This window comes from Diadema antillarum, unplaced genomic scaffold (genome assembly GCF_040938485.1).
Source record: "Diadema antillarum isolate AM-2024a unplaced genomic scaffold, OU_Dant_1.0 seq00000376_RagTag, whole genome shotgun sequence".
Lineage (NCBI taxonomy): Eukaryota > Metazoa > Echinodermata > Echinoidea > Diadematoida > Diadematidae > Diadema > Diadema antillarum.
This window is the reverse complement of record NW_027271375.1, coordinates 102,501-114,594: the sequence shown is the minus strand read 5'-3', so window position 1 is coordinate 114,594 and position 12,094 is coordinate 102,501. Positions and strand designations below refer to the sequence as shown.

At 38.0% G+C, this 12,094-nt stretch overlaps 1 protein-coding gene across 1 annotated transcript; it reads right to left on the bottom strand.

Moving 5' to 3' along the window:
* Positions 1 to 909: 909 nt before the first annotated feature.
* Positions 910 to 11,562, bottom strand: LOC139731510 (uncharacterized). The gene is made up of 4 exons (XM_071642394.1): positions 10,675 to 11,562; positions 4,841 to 5,065; positions 3,220 to 3,616; positions 910 to 2,391 (listed from the first exon to the last, which is right to left on the bottom strand). The coding sequence occupies exons 1-4, from the start codon at positions 11,273 to 11,275 to the stop codon at positions 2,286 to 2,288; spliced, it is 1,329 nt and encodes a 442-aa protein (XP_071498495.1). The 5' UTR covers positions 11,276 to 11,562; the 3' UTR covers positions 910 to 2,285.
* Between the last annotated feature and the right edge of the window lie 532 nt (positions 11,563 to 12,094).

Genomic DNA, 12,094 nt, shown 5'->3' with positions numbered 1-12,094 from the left:
AATGGTGGGAAACGAAACTTGAGATAGAAAGCCAAAATGCAGAGAGGAAATAGATCAGAGAATTAATCATTGTATCCCTGGGCACAATTGAATATATAAGATTATGTTTAAACACTGATATTGAAAAAAAACAAAGTCCAAAACACTGGACTTTAACTGGGTAAACATATGAAACATATAAAGTTGCATTAGATATTCATACATTTAAGTTTAGACAAATCTTTATGCAACATGGCTCTGTAGCAATATCATAGCTGCATAAGTGTGAAATACAGTAATATAACTTTTTCCCTTTTATACCAATTACCATTTATGGAACCAAACAGCTTTTCAGGAACTTTTTTCCTCATACATGTGGAAGGTATTTTTGCTGCTGTGCTATATGTACATGCAAATACAAAACGGCATCTCCTTTGATCATTTTCCAGTTTTTTCTTTCTGTTTTTTTTTAACACATGAGGAGTCGTTATTCCCACATAAGAAATCTGTGCAGGATTAAAAATGACATTATCACAAATCACAAAATACACAAGAATTTTTTTTTTTCATTCAAAACCAGCTGCAATATCCCTCCCACCCCTCCCCCCCCCTGCCCCTTCCTGTAGACATAGCCTGTCTTGATTCAAGCAAAAGGTTTTCCTCTTAGCAGACAACACCAACTAATACATTGGTTGGAATCTGACAGATGATTTTTCATGGCGGAAATAGCACAGAAAGCAGCAGGTGTTGCTAATCAATGTCCATTTCATTCAAACGTTGCAGTGTATAGCTAAGCTGCCTTGAGTGCATATGGACAAGTCCTGTAATTTTTTGTATTTTTTTTTTCCTTTTTCTGATTTTTTTTAAGATTTTTTTTTTTGTGGTATTTCTCCTGGATTGTTCTTCAATTTTCTCATCCTTTTGCATTTCTTTTAAAATTTTTTTCTCTTTTCTAAACCACAGTCTAATGGCTTAGGTATTGAATATTCAGCTTTGTTGAATCATAGTTATTGCATATCTGTGTGGGGTTTTTGTTGTTGTTGTTTTTTGTTTTTTAAGGAGCAACCAAATTGATACAATTGTGTCACCAAAACAATTTGACAACTGTCTGACCACCAAAAGCAGCTGACAATGATCACACAGCTACCATGACAATGACTGAACATCCTGAAAGCTGATTGGTTGTGGCTGCTCTGCTTGCCTGACGCTGTTACAAAGTTTCCAGCACAGCAAAGTCTTTGATATGCATTTGGGTTTTGAGGTAGTCCTACGTGACATCGGAAGAAGAAAAAAATTCCTTTGCATCTTATGTGGCGTATCAGGGTAATATATTCTTCTTAAACTATCCGATATAATTGTACACAGAGAATATACTTGCTACGAGTATTACTAGTTTAACAAGGGAACATATAATTCATACATCAAATTTGCGATATGTTATGTTCCATATATGGCTTTCTTCCATCTTATTTCACTCTCTCTCCATCTCTCTCTCTCTCTCTCTTTCTCTCTCTTTGAGGTCATTCAACAGATTTAATAGATACACAGTTGAAAAAAGCACAGTACTTATTGAAAGGACTTAATCAAAATTATTAATGGCTATATAAAAATTGTAGTTTACTATAACATAATAAATAATGATTATATTATCACAATTGGAGCCAGTTCTTACCTTGGCATTTCTTTATCATTAATAAGAATATATGAGAACATGATAGAGTCATTGTGCTTGGCCTTTGACCCAATTAATCTTGAAATTAAATCACATTTGATTAGACCACAAGAACAATCAGAATTAGAATGATTATTTTAATATACAATATACACAACAACCAATATAACATAGGAATAGGTTTATACTGGACCATAGGAATGCCCAGCTCCTGTGAGCACACTGTGTGATTATTATGTTTTTTTAACCTATCTGTTTTTGACCAATGTAACATACACTCCCCTCCAAAAAAAAAAAAAAAAATGTGTTTATTAACTTCATGCATTGACAAAGCTCTTTATTGTGCAGGCCTGTGAAATCTTATCATTTTAGTCTCTGAATTCTTCTAGCAGCAACTCTTCTCCACTTGAGATTTTTTTTTTTCTTTGGAATCATCTTCAACAAAGTCATTCATCACATCTCTTGGGTTAAAAAAAAATTGAAGATAACTTTTTTTTTTCTCTGATGGGTCCATGTATTTTCCTCGCGAGGTTTTCATACACAAGGTCTTTGTGAGGACTGTTTGTGGCACTTAGCTTTCCCCCAACGTCGCCAGAGTGGGAACCGGCGACTTGTGCGCCTCGTGAAGATTCAGCTACGGATGTAAGGACAATCCACGTCCAACGATGGCCTTGCTGGCAGGTGACCGCGACTTGCGCTTTTTGTGTGTCGTCTGCCACTTGACAAAATGTTCGAGTTTCCTGGTAGGGGCAACATGAAAAGATATCGTTCATGGCTCATGGAGTACATGTACATTTGATACAACATGATTTGTTTTGTATTTTTGAGCAACCTGGTAGGGCCAGGCAACATAGAAAGATATCATTTAAGGCATATGGAGAACATATCACAAAGAGACAGCATGAATTTCCTTTTATCACGAATCAGTCGGATATGACAATGCAAACGTACGGAATTATGGCCCTAGGAAACAAGTCTCACTATAAAATGAAACTCCATAATTACCTGATTCTGACATTGTAGATACAAATGTAATGCATATGCATGCATGGGAAGCATATATGTATGCACATTTACAGGTAAAGAAGAATACATACATGTACAGTACTATTAATATCTGCTTGACAATTAAAAGTTCTAACGGAGGAAGATTTATATGATACATATGACTCGGTTTGTTTTGTTTTGTTTTGTTTTTTGCTCTTGTTAAAAGAAATAAGAGAACATGCTAATACAACACATCTATATGGACTGTACTAGCATAAATCTGCATTTTTTAAAAATATGTATTCTCAAAAAAAATGAAGAATAGATATACCCTGCTGTGTATCTAATGTAGAGAGGTGTGTGATTAGTATGTGGTATCCGTGATATGAATGAATTAATGTGCTTTCCAGTTAAGTGGGTACTCCATTTTATTGGGTTAAAAAAAGAAATGCTCTGCCAGATACTACTCAATTAAGCAGAAACTCCTGTATTTATCATGTCTTTATAGGGCTATAGAATTAATGTACAATATTGTAACTGATGTCCCCTGAAAACTCATAAAATATTTGTTACTCTTTTACCTGTCCTCTTGTGGTTCCAACATTGCTTGTGACTGGTCCACTTTTCTTTCTGCTTCTCTCCTGCCCCGTTGTCGCAACGAGCCGAGCGGACCCACGATGTTATTCGGTGCATTCTGCTGCGGGGTGGTGGATGAGGCGCCATCGCCCGTAAAGTCGGTGATGTTGACTTCGACGTCGACGATCAGGACAGGGAGGAGGCTGGACTCCATTGGGATGTAGTTGCTGGTGGTCGGCTGCCCCTCGTGCTCCGAGATGATGGACATTTTCAGATAGAGTGTGCTGCCCTCACGGAGGGCGCGGGATATCAGTGAGGCGCCGCTCTGCAGAGCCGCCCTGTGCCAGTAGGATGGGATGTCCAGAGACATATTCTGTGCTGTGATGCTTTCACTGAAGGCAGCTGAGTTGACAAATAGGGAAATTGTGGCCAGGATATAAGTCCCAATATTTGCATCAAACTTTACACCGGTCTGATCTGCTCAGGGATCTACTCCTGCGAGGACATTTTATTGGGCCAGCTCTTTCTCATCATCCTCTATTAAGCTCATGTACTTTGCCATGCCCTGCTAAACTGTGAGTTATGCTATTATATTCCAATATTGTGGAATCCATTACCTCTTCAGTTAGGGCAACTGTCATCTACAGAAACATTCAAATCCAAACTTAAAATGTATCTGTTCCTCTCACACTAAGGACTATAATTGCTGTCTATAATGTTTGGAACAATTGTATTCTTTATCTGGTATGTGTTTCTTTGTTGTATGCCATTTTCTCCTCTGTTGTTGTGTTTGCACATGTATATACTGCATATATCTATCTCTTCATTCTTGAAGCGCCATGAGCACTGAAAGGTGGACCTGTGCGCTATACAAGTGGCCGCTAATATTGTTAATATGATTATTATTATTATCATTATTATTATTATTGTTGTTGTTGATGTTGTTATTATCATTATCATTATCATTATTATTATTATTATTATTATCATTATATTGAATTGACATCCCCCCCCCCCAAAGAGGCAAAGATTGGCAGGAATTCAAATGGGTCAAGAGGTTTTAACACTGCAAAAATAACTACTTCAGCTACTGCTGTGATGAAAATAATACGAATGAGAGTGATATTAACGACAATTATGATGATAATAAAAATGATATCAATAGTAATGATGGAAACAATGATTCTACCGAGCTTCTTTCTCTGTCCCATTCTTTCAGTAAAAGTACCTTGCCCTTATTGGTTTAAAATGATTAGTTCCAGTAAGTGCGGGGGTTAGCATTTGAATAACTTCTCCTTTTTCCTCAAAACTGCCAAAAACTGAAAACAACAAAATAAATTTATCTTTATTCGGTATATAACATCATGATTACGTTGTAAAACAGGATATTCTAGAACATAGAAATCTGACAAGAAAACATGGATGTTCCTATACTGTAAAAGTGGATATTTTCGCGCGACTAATTTTTCGCGCTTGGCCGGGTAAGAAGAGTTTCGCGTGTTTTTAATTCTGCGGAATCAAGACATCATGCACAGAAACATATGGCAAGCAAAAATATTTGCGTGCTTTTATTTTCGCGCTAGTTTCTGGTTGCACGAAAAATTTTTCACTTTCACAGTAACTCACTTTCTCCGGATGTCGGGAACTTTGCGACAATGCTGATGTTACAATGTTCCTGTGAGTGTCTGTCGCCGCCGTTCCAAGGGTCTCCAAGAGAAACGCTGGCGCCAGCTGGGAGCAAGACGATGGCTCTGCTGATGATGGTGTCGTTGTCGAGATTGGTGGCCAGGTTGAATCGGTAGCACTCCTCCCGTTGCATGGCCTCGTTGGGACCCGCACACGACACTCTCACTGCGTAGGACATAGAATGAGAGAAAAACCACTCACATGATACAGTGCACTCCCATGTAAAGAACATGGTTATAACAAAATTCTTCCTACAACGAATTAAAAATTCAGGTTTCAAAATAATGTCATCTATACACGTTACAATACATTACTGTTTGGTTGTAATGACATTTCTACAGAAAACCGCTGGTCCTGACGACTTCGTTATGATGGGAATATGCTGTACTGTAAAAGCTGTTTATTTTCGTGAACAGATGTTTTTTGCATACAGATATTTGCGAATGAGGAAGTCACAGACATTTTTGCGAGATGTGGCTTTCATGACTTGACACCAAGATTATAGTAAAAGTGCGCTATAATGCCTGTCTGTTCACTCTGCAAATTGAATGCCATCAAGATCAGGTGGCCATATTTTCGCTTGCTGTCAAATTTCTCACCCAACAGCAATTTGCAAAATTTGTAATTTAAATGAAACCCTAACGAAAATAACAGTTTTTACAATATCTCATCTCACACAACATATTAACGTATTCTTCAGGCCTGATCAGCTGACTGTTTATCAAGACAGTCACTAAAATTTATCCTGCTTTGAATAATGCATGTTGACATCACCAACCAAGTACAATTCCCCCTTGAGGTCTTCATCAAACGTGCAGAATGATAAATGCGAGCTCAGAATTCATAAACTGATCAGATTGCATTTAGATCCTGGGTAGACAATATAGAATTCTTCACAGGTAGTATACTGCAAACTTTGGGGTATACATTGTTTTTTGCAGGTACTTTTTCTTCTTCTTCTGATGATGATGATGATGATGATTAAGTCTGCCTCCTTCAATAGACTGAAGATTCTTGCAGACTGGTGCTATTTACATTATGATACAATTTATGTACAGATATTTACAAGCACATAAAAAAATTTGACGAAAATTACTAGCCAAACATCCCACCTGAGGAAAGAGCATGGAGTTGCAATTATGAACATTTAACTCCTATGACCTTTTCACAACTCTGACTCCAGGTGTACCTGAACTAGCTGGCTGAATTCCATTCTTATCAAATTGGTTGCACATTTTTTTTTTCTGTCCTCACCCTCTGTGGAACACTGAAAGTGAAGTTGATCCCTGACCCTTGACCCTTGACCTTTGTCACATTTTAGCAGGGGGGGGGGGGGGGGGGGGGACCAGCATTCATGACAACATCATATGTTACATTTGATCTTGATCATACAGTCAAATACCACCCAAGTGGCTTAGATCCCTTGGATTCTGAAATTTGATCCACGAGCGGCCCAAAGTTTTCTCCTATCCCAAGTTTTTCACCACCAATGGCGATTTGGATGCAATCCCTTCTGAACAGATCAGCTAGTAGGTACATGTACCTGTCTTCAGGTGGCGATCTTATCACTGATATTAGAGATAATGTTTGATATTAGCCTGACCTTATTTCTGTGCAATGTTATCTCAAATTAAGTGCAGCAATATTGCATGGATTTAGTTTAGATTTATATAAATTTGTACATTTTAAGCAACATTTATAGAAAAAAATATATCAAAGTAAGTCCATCATTAATATTAGCAAAAACGACCTTTCCTGTGTTATCTCACTTGTTTTTCAACAAGGAATATTCTTAAAGTTATAATCAAAATTATCCAATATTTCTTATTATTTTCTTTGTTTTCATAGCAACTTTAATAAAAAATGTCTAAACTACCAAGAATGGGTATTTTGCAATTAAATTCTTAAAATGTGCAGGTGACAACCTGAATGATTATGTGTTTGGCATGAATGAACACATGGGAGAATTTGCAGTAATTCATAATAAGTAAAAAGTACAATGTACTAATTCAATGGAGAAATTTTGATCACATGTTACTATTCTTCCTGCATGCCCATAGATGAAAACTTATGTCTACCAAAATTGCAAAGGAAAGAAATAATAAATACTGACTACAAAATAATATCATTTTTCAAAACTTAGTGAGATTTCTGAAATACAGACGGAAATTATGCATTCAAACTTTATTTTGCTTCATGTTCATATGACAGCAAATTTAAGTAAGAAAAAGTGTTGGATAAAACAGCTACTCAGAATTCTAATACATTCAAACAATCAAATCGCTGACAGTTCTTTTCTCCAATGAAATATTGAGTTTAAAAAAAAGTTCCAAACTATAGATTTTACATACTATTAGTGTAACCACAGTTCAACCAGTTTCTCATGATGCAAAGTTCAGTTGCCCTTTTAAAAAAAAAAATCAAATTCAACAACAACAAAAAAATGAATAACTAAAGATAAGAATAAAAATACTGAGACTTTAGAGGAGACTAGCCAGGAGATGGTAAGTAATGACACCGGGGAGAGAACTTTGTTCAATTCCCTCTGGAAGTATGTCTGCTCCATTCCGCAAACAAACAAACAAGCAGCAAAAATGAGTGATACATAACAAGTATCAATCCACATTTTTTACGGGCTCCCTTAACCCCCACATAAAACAAGATCCATCACCTGCTCCTCCGTCTGGGTGACTTCACCTGCCGTGTGACCTCCCTGCCTGTTGGTACAACACTGGCACTAGTCAAATGACGTGATGGAAAACAAGAAGAAAACAACCCACTGCCCCATGGTAATGGTCATGCATGCCTTGGTTAAAGGCATAATTTACCATTTGCAGATGAAACAAAAACCCAGCATTAGTGCTTTAAAATAATTCTATAATGTGAGCTAGGGATAGAAACAACCACTGTAAAAATTTGAATTGGTAAAATCAATGTTAAGTATTGTTAGATATACAAAATGTGAACAATAGTAATGATAAAAATGTTTCCAGATTAAACTGTCTACAGTCATGGTTTATTGAGAAAAATACAGATATCTTCTTATATTTTAGGCTTTATTGCGAAAATTTTATATGATAGGATGTTTTATGGTACAACAGACCTACACATATATGCATTTAATGTCATATCTTGAAAAAATTTAAAATCACTGTTCCCAAAGGTAAACAGTACTTAAGCTTTTTACCTTTTCCCTTCTTTTCTTTCTTTTCTCTATCAAACAAGCTTTACTTGATTTTGATGGCATGTCACACTGACGGGTGCAGACGTACTCTTGACAATGAAATTCGATCCAAGATCATCAGGGGATGGAAGTGACCTTCCAAAGACCCTGGGATTTTTACGTCCCCCTTGCCTTCCACCTGGTATAGTTGGCAGGAGAATGTGATCCCCATAGGAAGGTTTTATTTTCCAATTAAAAGGCAGTGACATGCCAGGCATGGGATCAAGGGGAATTTCTGACAATAACAGATTGAATAATAAGGTAGTGATGATTTCTTGAATGGCAGATTTGTTCCCAAACACATTCCAATGGTGACTAGATTTGTTCTATCTTCTTGGGGAGGGAGGGGGGGGGGGGGGGGGGGGGAATCGACACATGACTATAACATAAAGTGCACCAGAAGCTAATACATGACTTCTTTCCTGTGCTCGCAACTACTGTATAAACAGACTACTAGTATTATCTTTATCAATCTAAATTCCCTGACTTGGAAAATGCATTTAAGCAACTATCTAATGTAAATTTCCATTTGAAAATGAGTAGATCATCTAGTTATCTATGATGATATTTCAAAAAATATGTTCAGATACATATACAGTATATATATATATATATATATATATACATTCATATTATGTAATACTGTTTGTATAGGCCTACATCAAGAGACATTGTTTTGCTATTGGCATAATCTATGTCATAGTTTTTGACAATTTCTCCTTTCTCCCTTCATCATGAAGTGTCATGGCACATATTGACTCATACAGTGATATATATTGCACAGAAAATGTGAAATACATTATATCATTTTCATATCTTTGTGTGCATGTACCACCCATACTATAAAAAAAAATAAAACAGAGATAGGAATATGCTATTTTGCTTTGTGTGTATGTACCACCACTAAAAAGAAAAAAAAGAGATACAAATATTCTATTTTGCTTGAGAAGAAATACAAATTAAGACACAAGACATTGAAGTCACAGGGTGATGATGACTAATTTTTGAGTGCACACTGGGCATTTTTTACTTGGCTTGATATCAACATGAGAAGAATACTTGTCTCACTGTATTTCATTTAATCTATATATGCTCAGACAGTAAATCGTATGTGGCAATTTAAACATAGTGCATGGACTATGAATATACTTCCAATGCACAACTCGGAACCTCATATTAGTTCAATAGTTTGCATTTATTACAATATACTTATATACACCTACATATAGAACCTATCTATCAATCTACGATAACATGTATATATTCATCTATTCATCTATCTATGGTTATGTATAGATATTAACTCTGTCTGTTCCTATTTTATTCGATGCTATTATTTTTCCATCGAAGGAAATCATTTCACTGCATCACTTGAGAACAAATGGCCATGGTTTATGAACAAATTGCACAGTGAATGAAGTAAATGACTTTCTACTTCTGACATAACTATCTCAAGCAACATCACAAGAAAGATGTTAAATGGATGAGTTTTTTCTGATTTTCCCTACCTGTCTCTACCTAGTTTTCCCAACTGATTTCATATTACCACTCCTCCTGGTTTTGCTCTTTTCTATAACTTTTGACCATTCCCAATTTTCCTCCCATAAAACACCACCTAGTCATCCATCCCACCCAACCCTACACACACACACACACACACACATTCTCTGTCTTTCTTTCCTTTTTTAGTGGTATTCATCAATTTCCATTCAAATAATGTAAAGACAGTAACCTAAACTTATATTTCTATACAGCATAGCCAAATATTTGCATAAATTTATAACACAATTAACAAAAATATTTCCTTTCTTTGCCCCTTTTTTATCTTGTAGAAGTAAATACTAGAGGTTGATAATTAAAACACAGAACATCTCATTTTGTTAAATCGATAACAATTGAAATGAAAATGCAATTGTATAGCAAAATAGAATTGAATCATATTACATAACAGACCCAACTTGCCCCCTCCCCCTTTGCTCTCCTCAACTGCCCCTCCTGACCCTGGTACCTCTATGTCTGTTCTATCCCTTTCACATTCTCTTTTCTCCCTGTCAACCTGCCCAAAACTAATACCCACTGAAACATTTCAACAATGATAATAAAAGCACTTGATCCTACAGTGCTGTATATTTATTGACGTGTTTATGCACACTGGTGAAATCTATTGATAGTTATCCCCTCCTATAGACCAGTTTTGGGCTGTTTTTTGTTTGTTTGTTTGTTTGTTTATGTCTATTTCAGCCATAAAGGGGGGGGGGGGGCTGCAGTTTGTCTAGCAATATTTAATTGGTGCACTGGACATAGCAAAGCACATGACTCATTGCATGACCCATTTAAATCATCTTTTCTTCTTATTAATAATTATTCTTATGGCCGACATATGTTACAGTGTTTTGAAACTGAATAGGTCTACCCCTCCTTCCCCCCCCCCCCCCCACCACCACCACCACACAGAGTATAATTACTAGTACCTCTGTGAAACATTTGTAGTAGGCCCTAACTGAATGAAAAATCTGACAAATACATACAAACAGAATTCAGCTGTTCTTACCTTCATCGGCGGGAAACTGCCGTCGGTCCAACCGGATTCTTTCCCGCGGGACAGAGGTGGAAGTGGTGGGATTGCCCGCTTTGGCCACGGGTCTCAGACGCCGGCGCTGTTGTTGTTGTTGCTGCTGCTTTTCCTGCAAGTTCTGCTGTTGCGACTGATGTTGACTTGCGTTCCCCTTCCCCGTGTCAATGGTCTCGATGATATTGACCATGATACCCCCAGGTCCCATTTGCACTGCCTGCCGCTTGGGAGGAACGGTCGGATTAGCCTTGGTGCTATTTTGCATCCTTAGCACCTCTTTCCTAAACCATTCCCCCTGGTCGCTCTTGACAGGCTGGCGTTGCCCGAATAGGAACCTGGATGAGACCGGGGAACCGAACCTGCTTTGAGGCCTTTGCGGACGGGCCTGGGGCGACAACCCGACTTGAAATGAACTGGCCGACTGCCTCCTTCCGCCGGGCACTGTCCCGTAGCGAGACGAGGGAAAGCCGCGGCGACTACCTCTTCGGCGCTCCAGTTTAAAGCCTCCCACGACAAGGATGTCCAAGGCAACTATCAGCGTGACAGTAGCTACGATGACAAGACACCTGGTGTTCAGCATCTTGGAAGCGATCTCCGTCGATGGGAAAATGCAAATCAAAGCAAAGAGGAGATGGTCAACTTTGAAAAGCAGGACTTAATCGCCTGTCGTAGGAAGCCGATGGAAAAGGCGTCGACGAGAAGCGAGACAGCTCGGTAGCTCAGCAGAGGTCCGACTCTGGCCGCCTGTCCACCTGTACGATGACATCTGACCGTTTTATAGCGGCTCGGCCGTGCGCGACTTCGGGGACCGACTCCTGTTCAGGCAACAGGTGGATGATCGGGCGTCGAGGTTAGGTACTTTCCGCCCGCCCGCCTGGCCCAGCGCAGGACTAAAGAAGAACATAGCGAGGAGAGTGACTTGCCAATTTTCTGTGATACGTCATGAATGAGAGAACATGTTCTACCGACCAATCACATTGCGTTTCTACGCAAAATGATGCATATGAAGTATCATGGACACTAGGCCCCTCCCTTTCCTGGCCAAAGACGAACATTCATTGGCCAGTGAAACCGATTTCGTTCAAATGTCGTTTTCTCGAGAGCTGGCAAGAGAAACTTTAGGCTTCGATACCTCTTTATGCTGAATTTCGTTGGTTTCAAAGTCAAAACTTGTTGCTCAGATTTTTGACATCTCTGATAAATCTCTGAGGTCTTTTTCAAAGCAATTATGTTATTATTACCCTTGACATCCAATTTTCCTACAATTCTACCTGAGTTTAGCCTGGTTGAAAACTTTCAGAGCAGTCCTATCGAAGAAAATTGACGTTCTTTAAGAAAGAAGGCGCATGTAATCGAATCTAATCATTATGGACGATAGTTGCCTACATCCAAACATTAC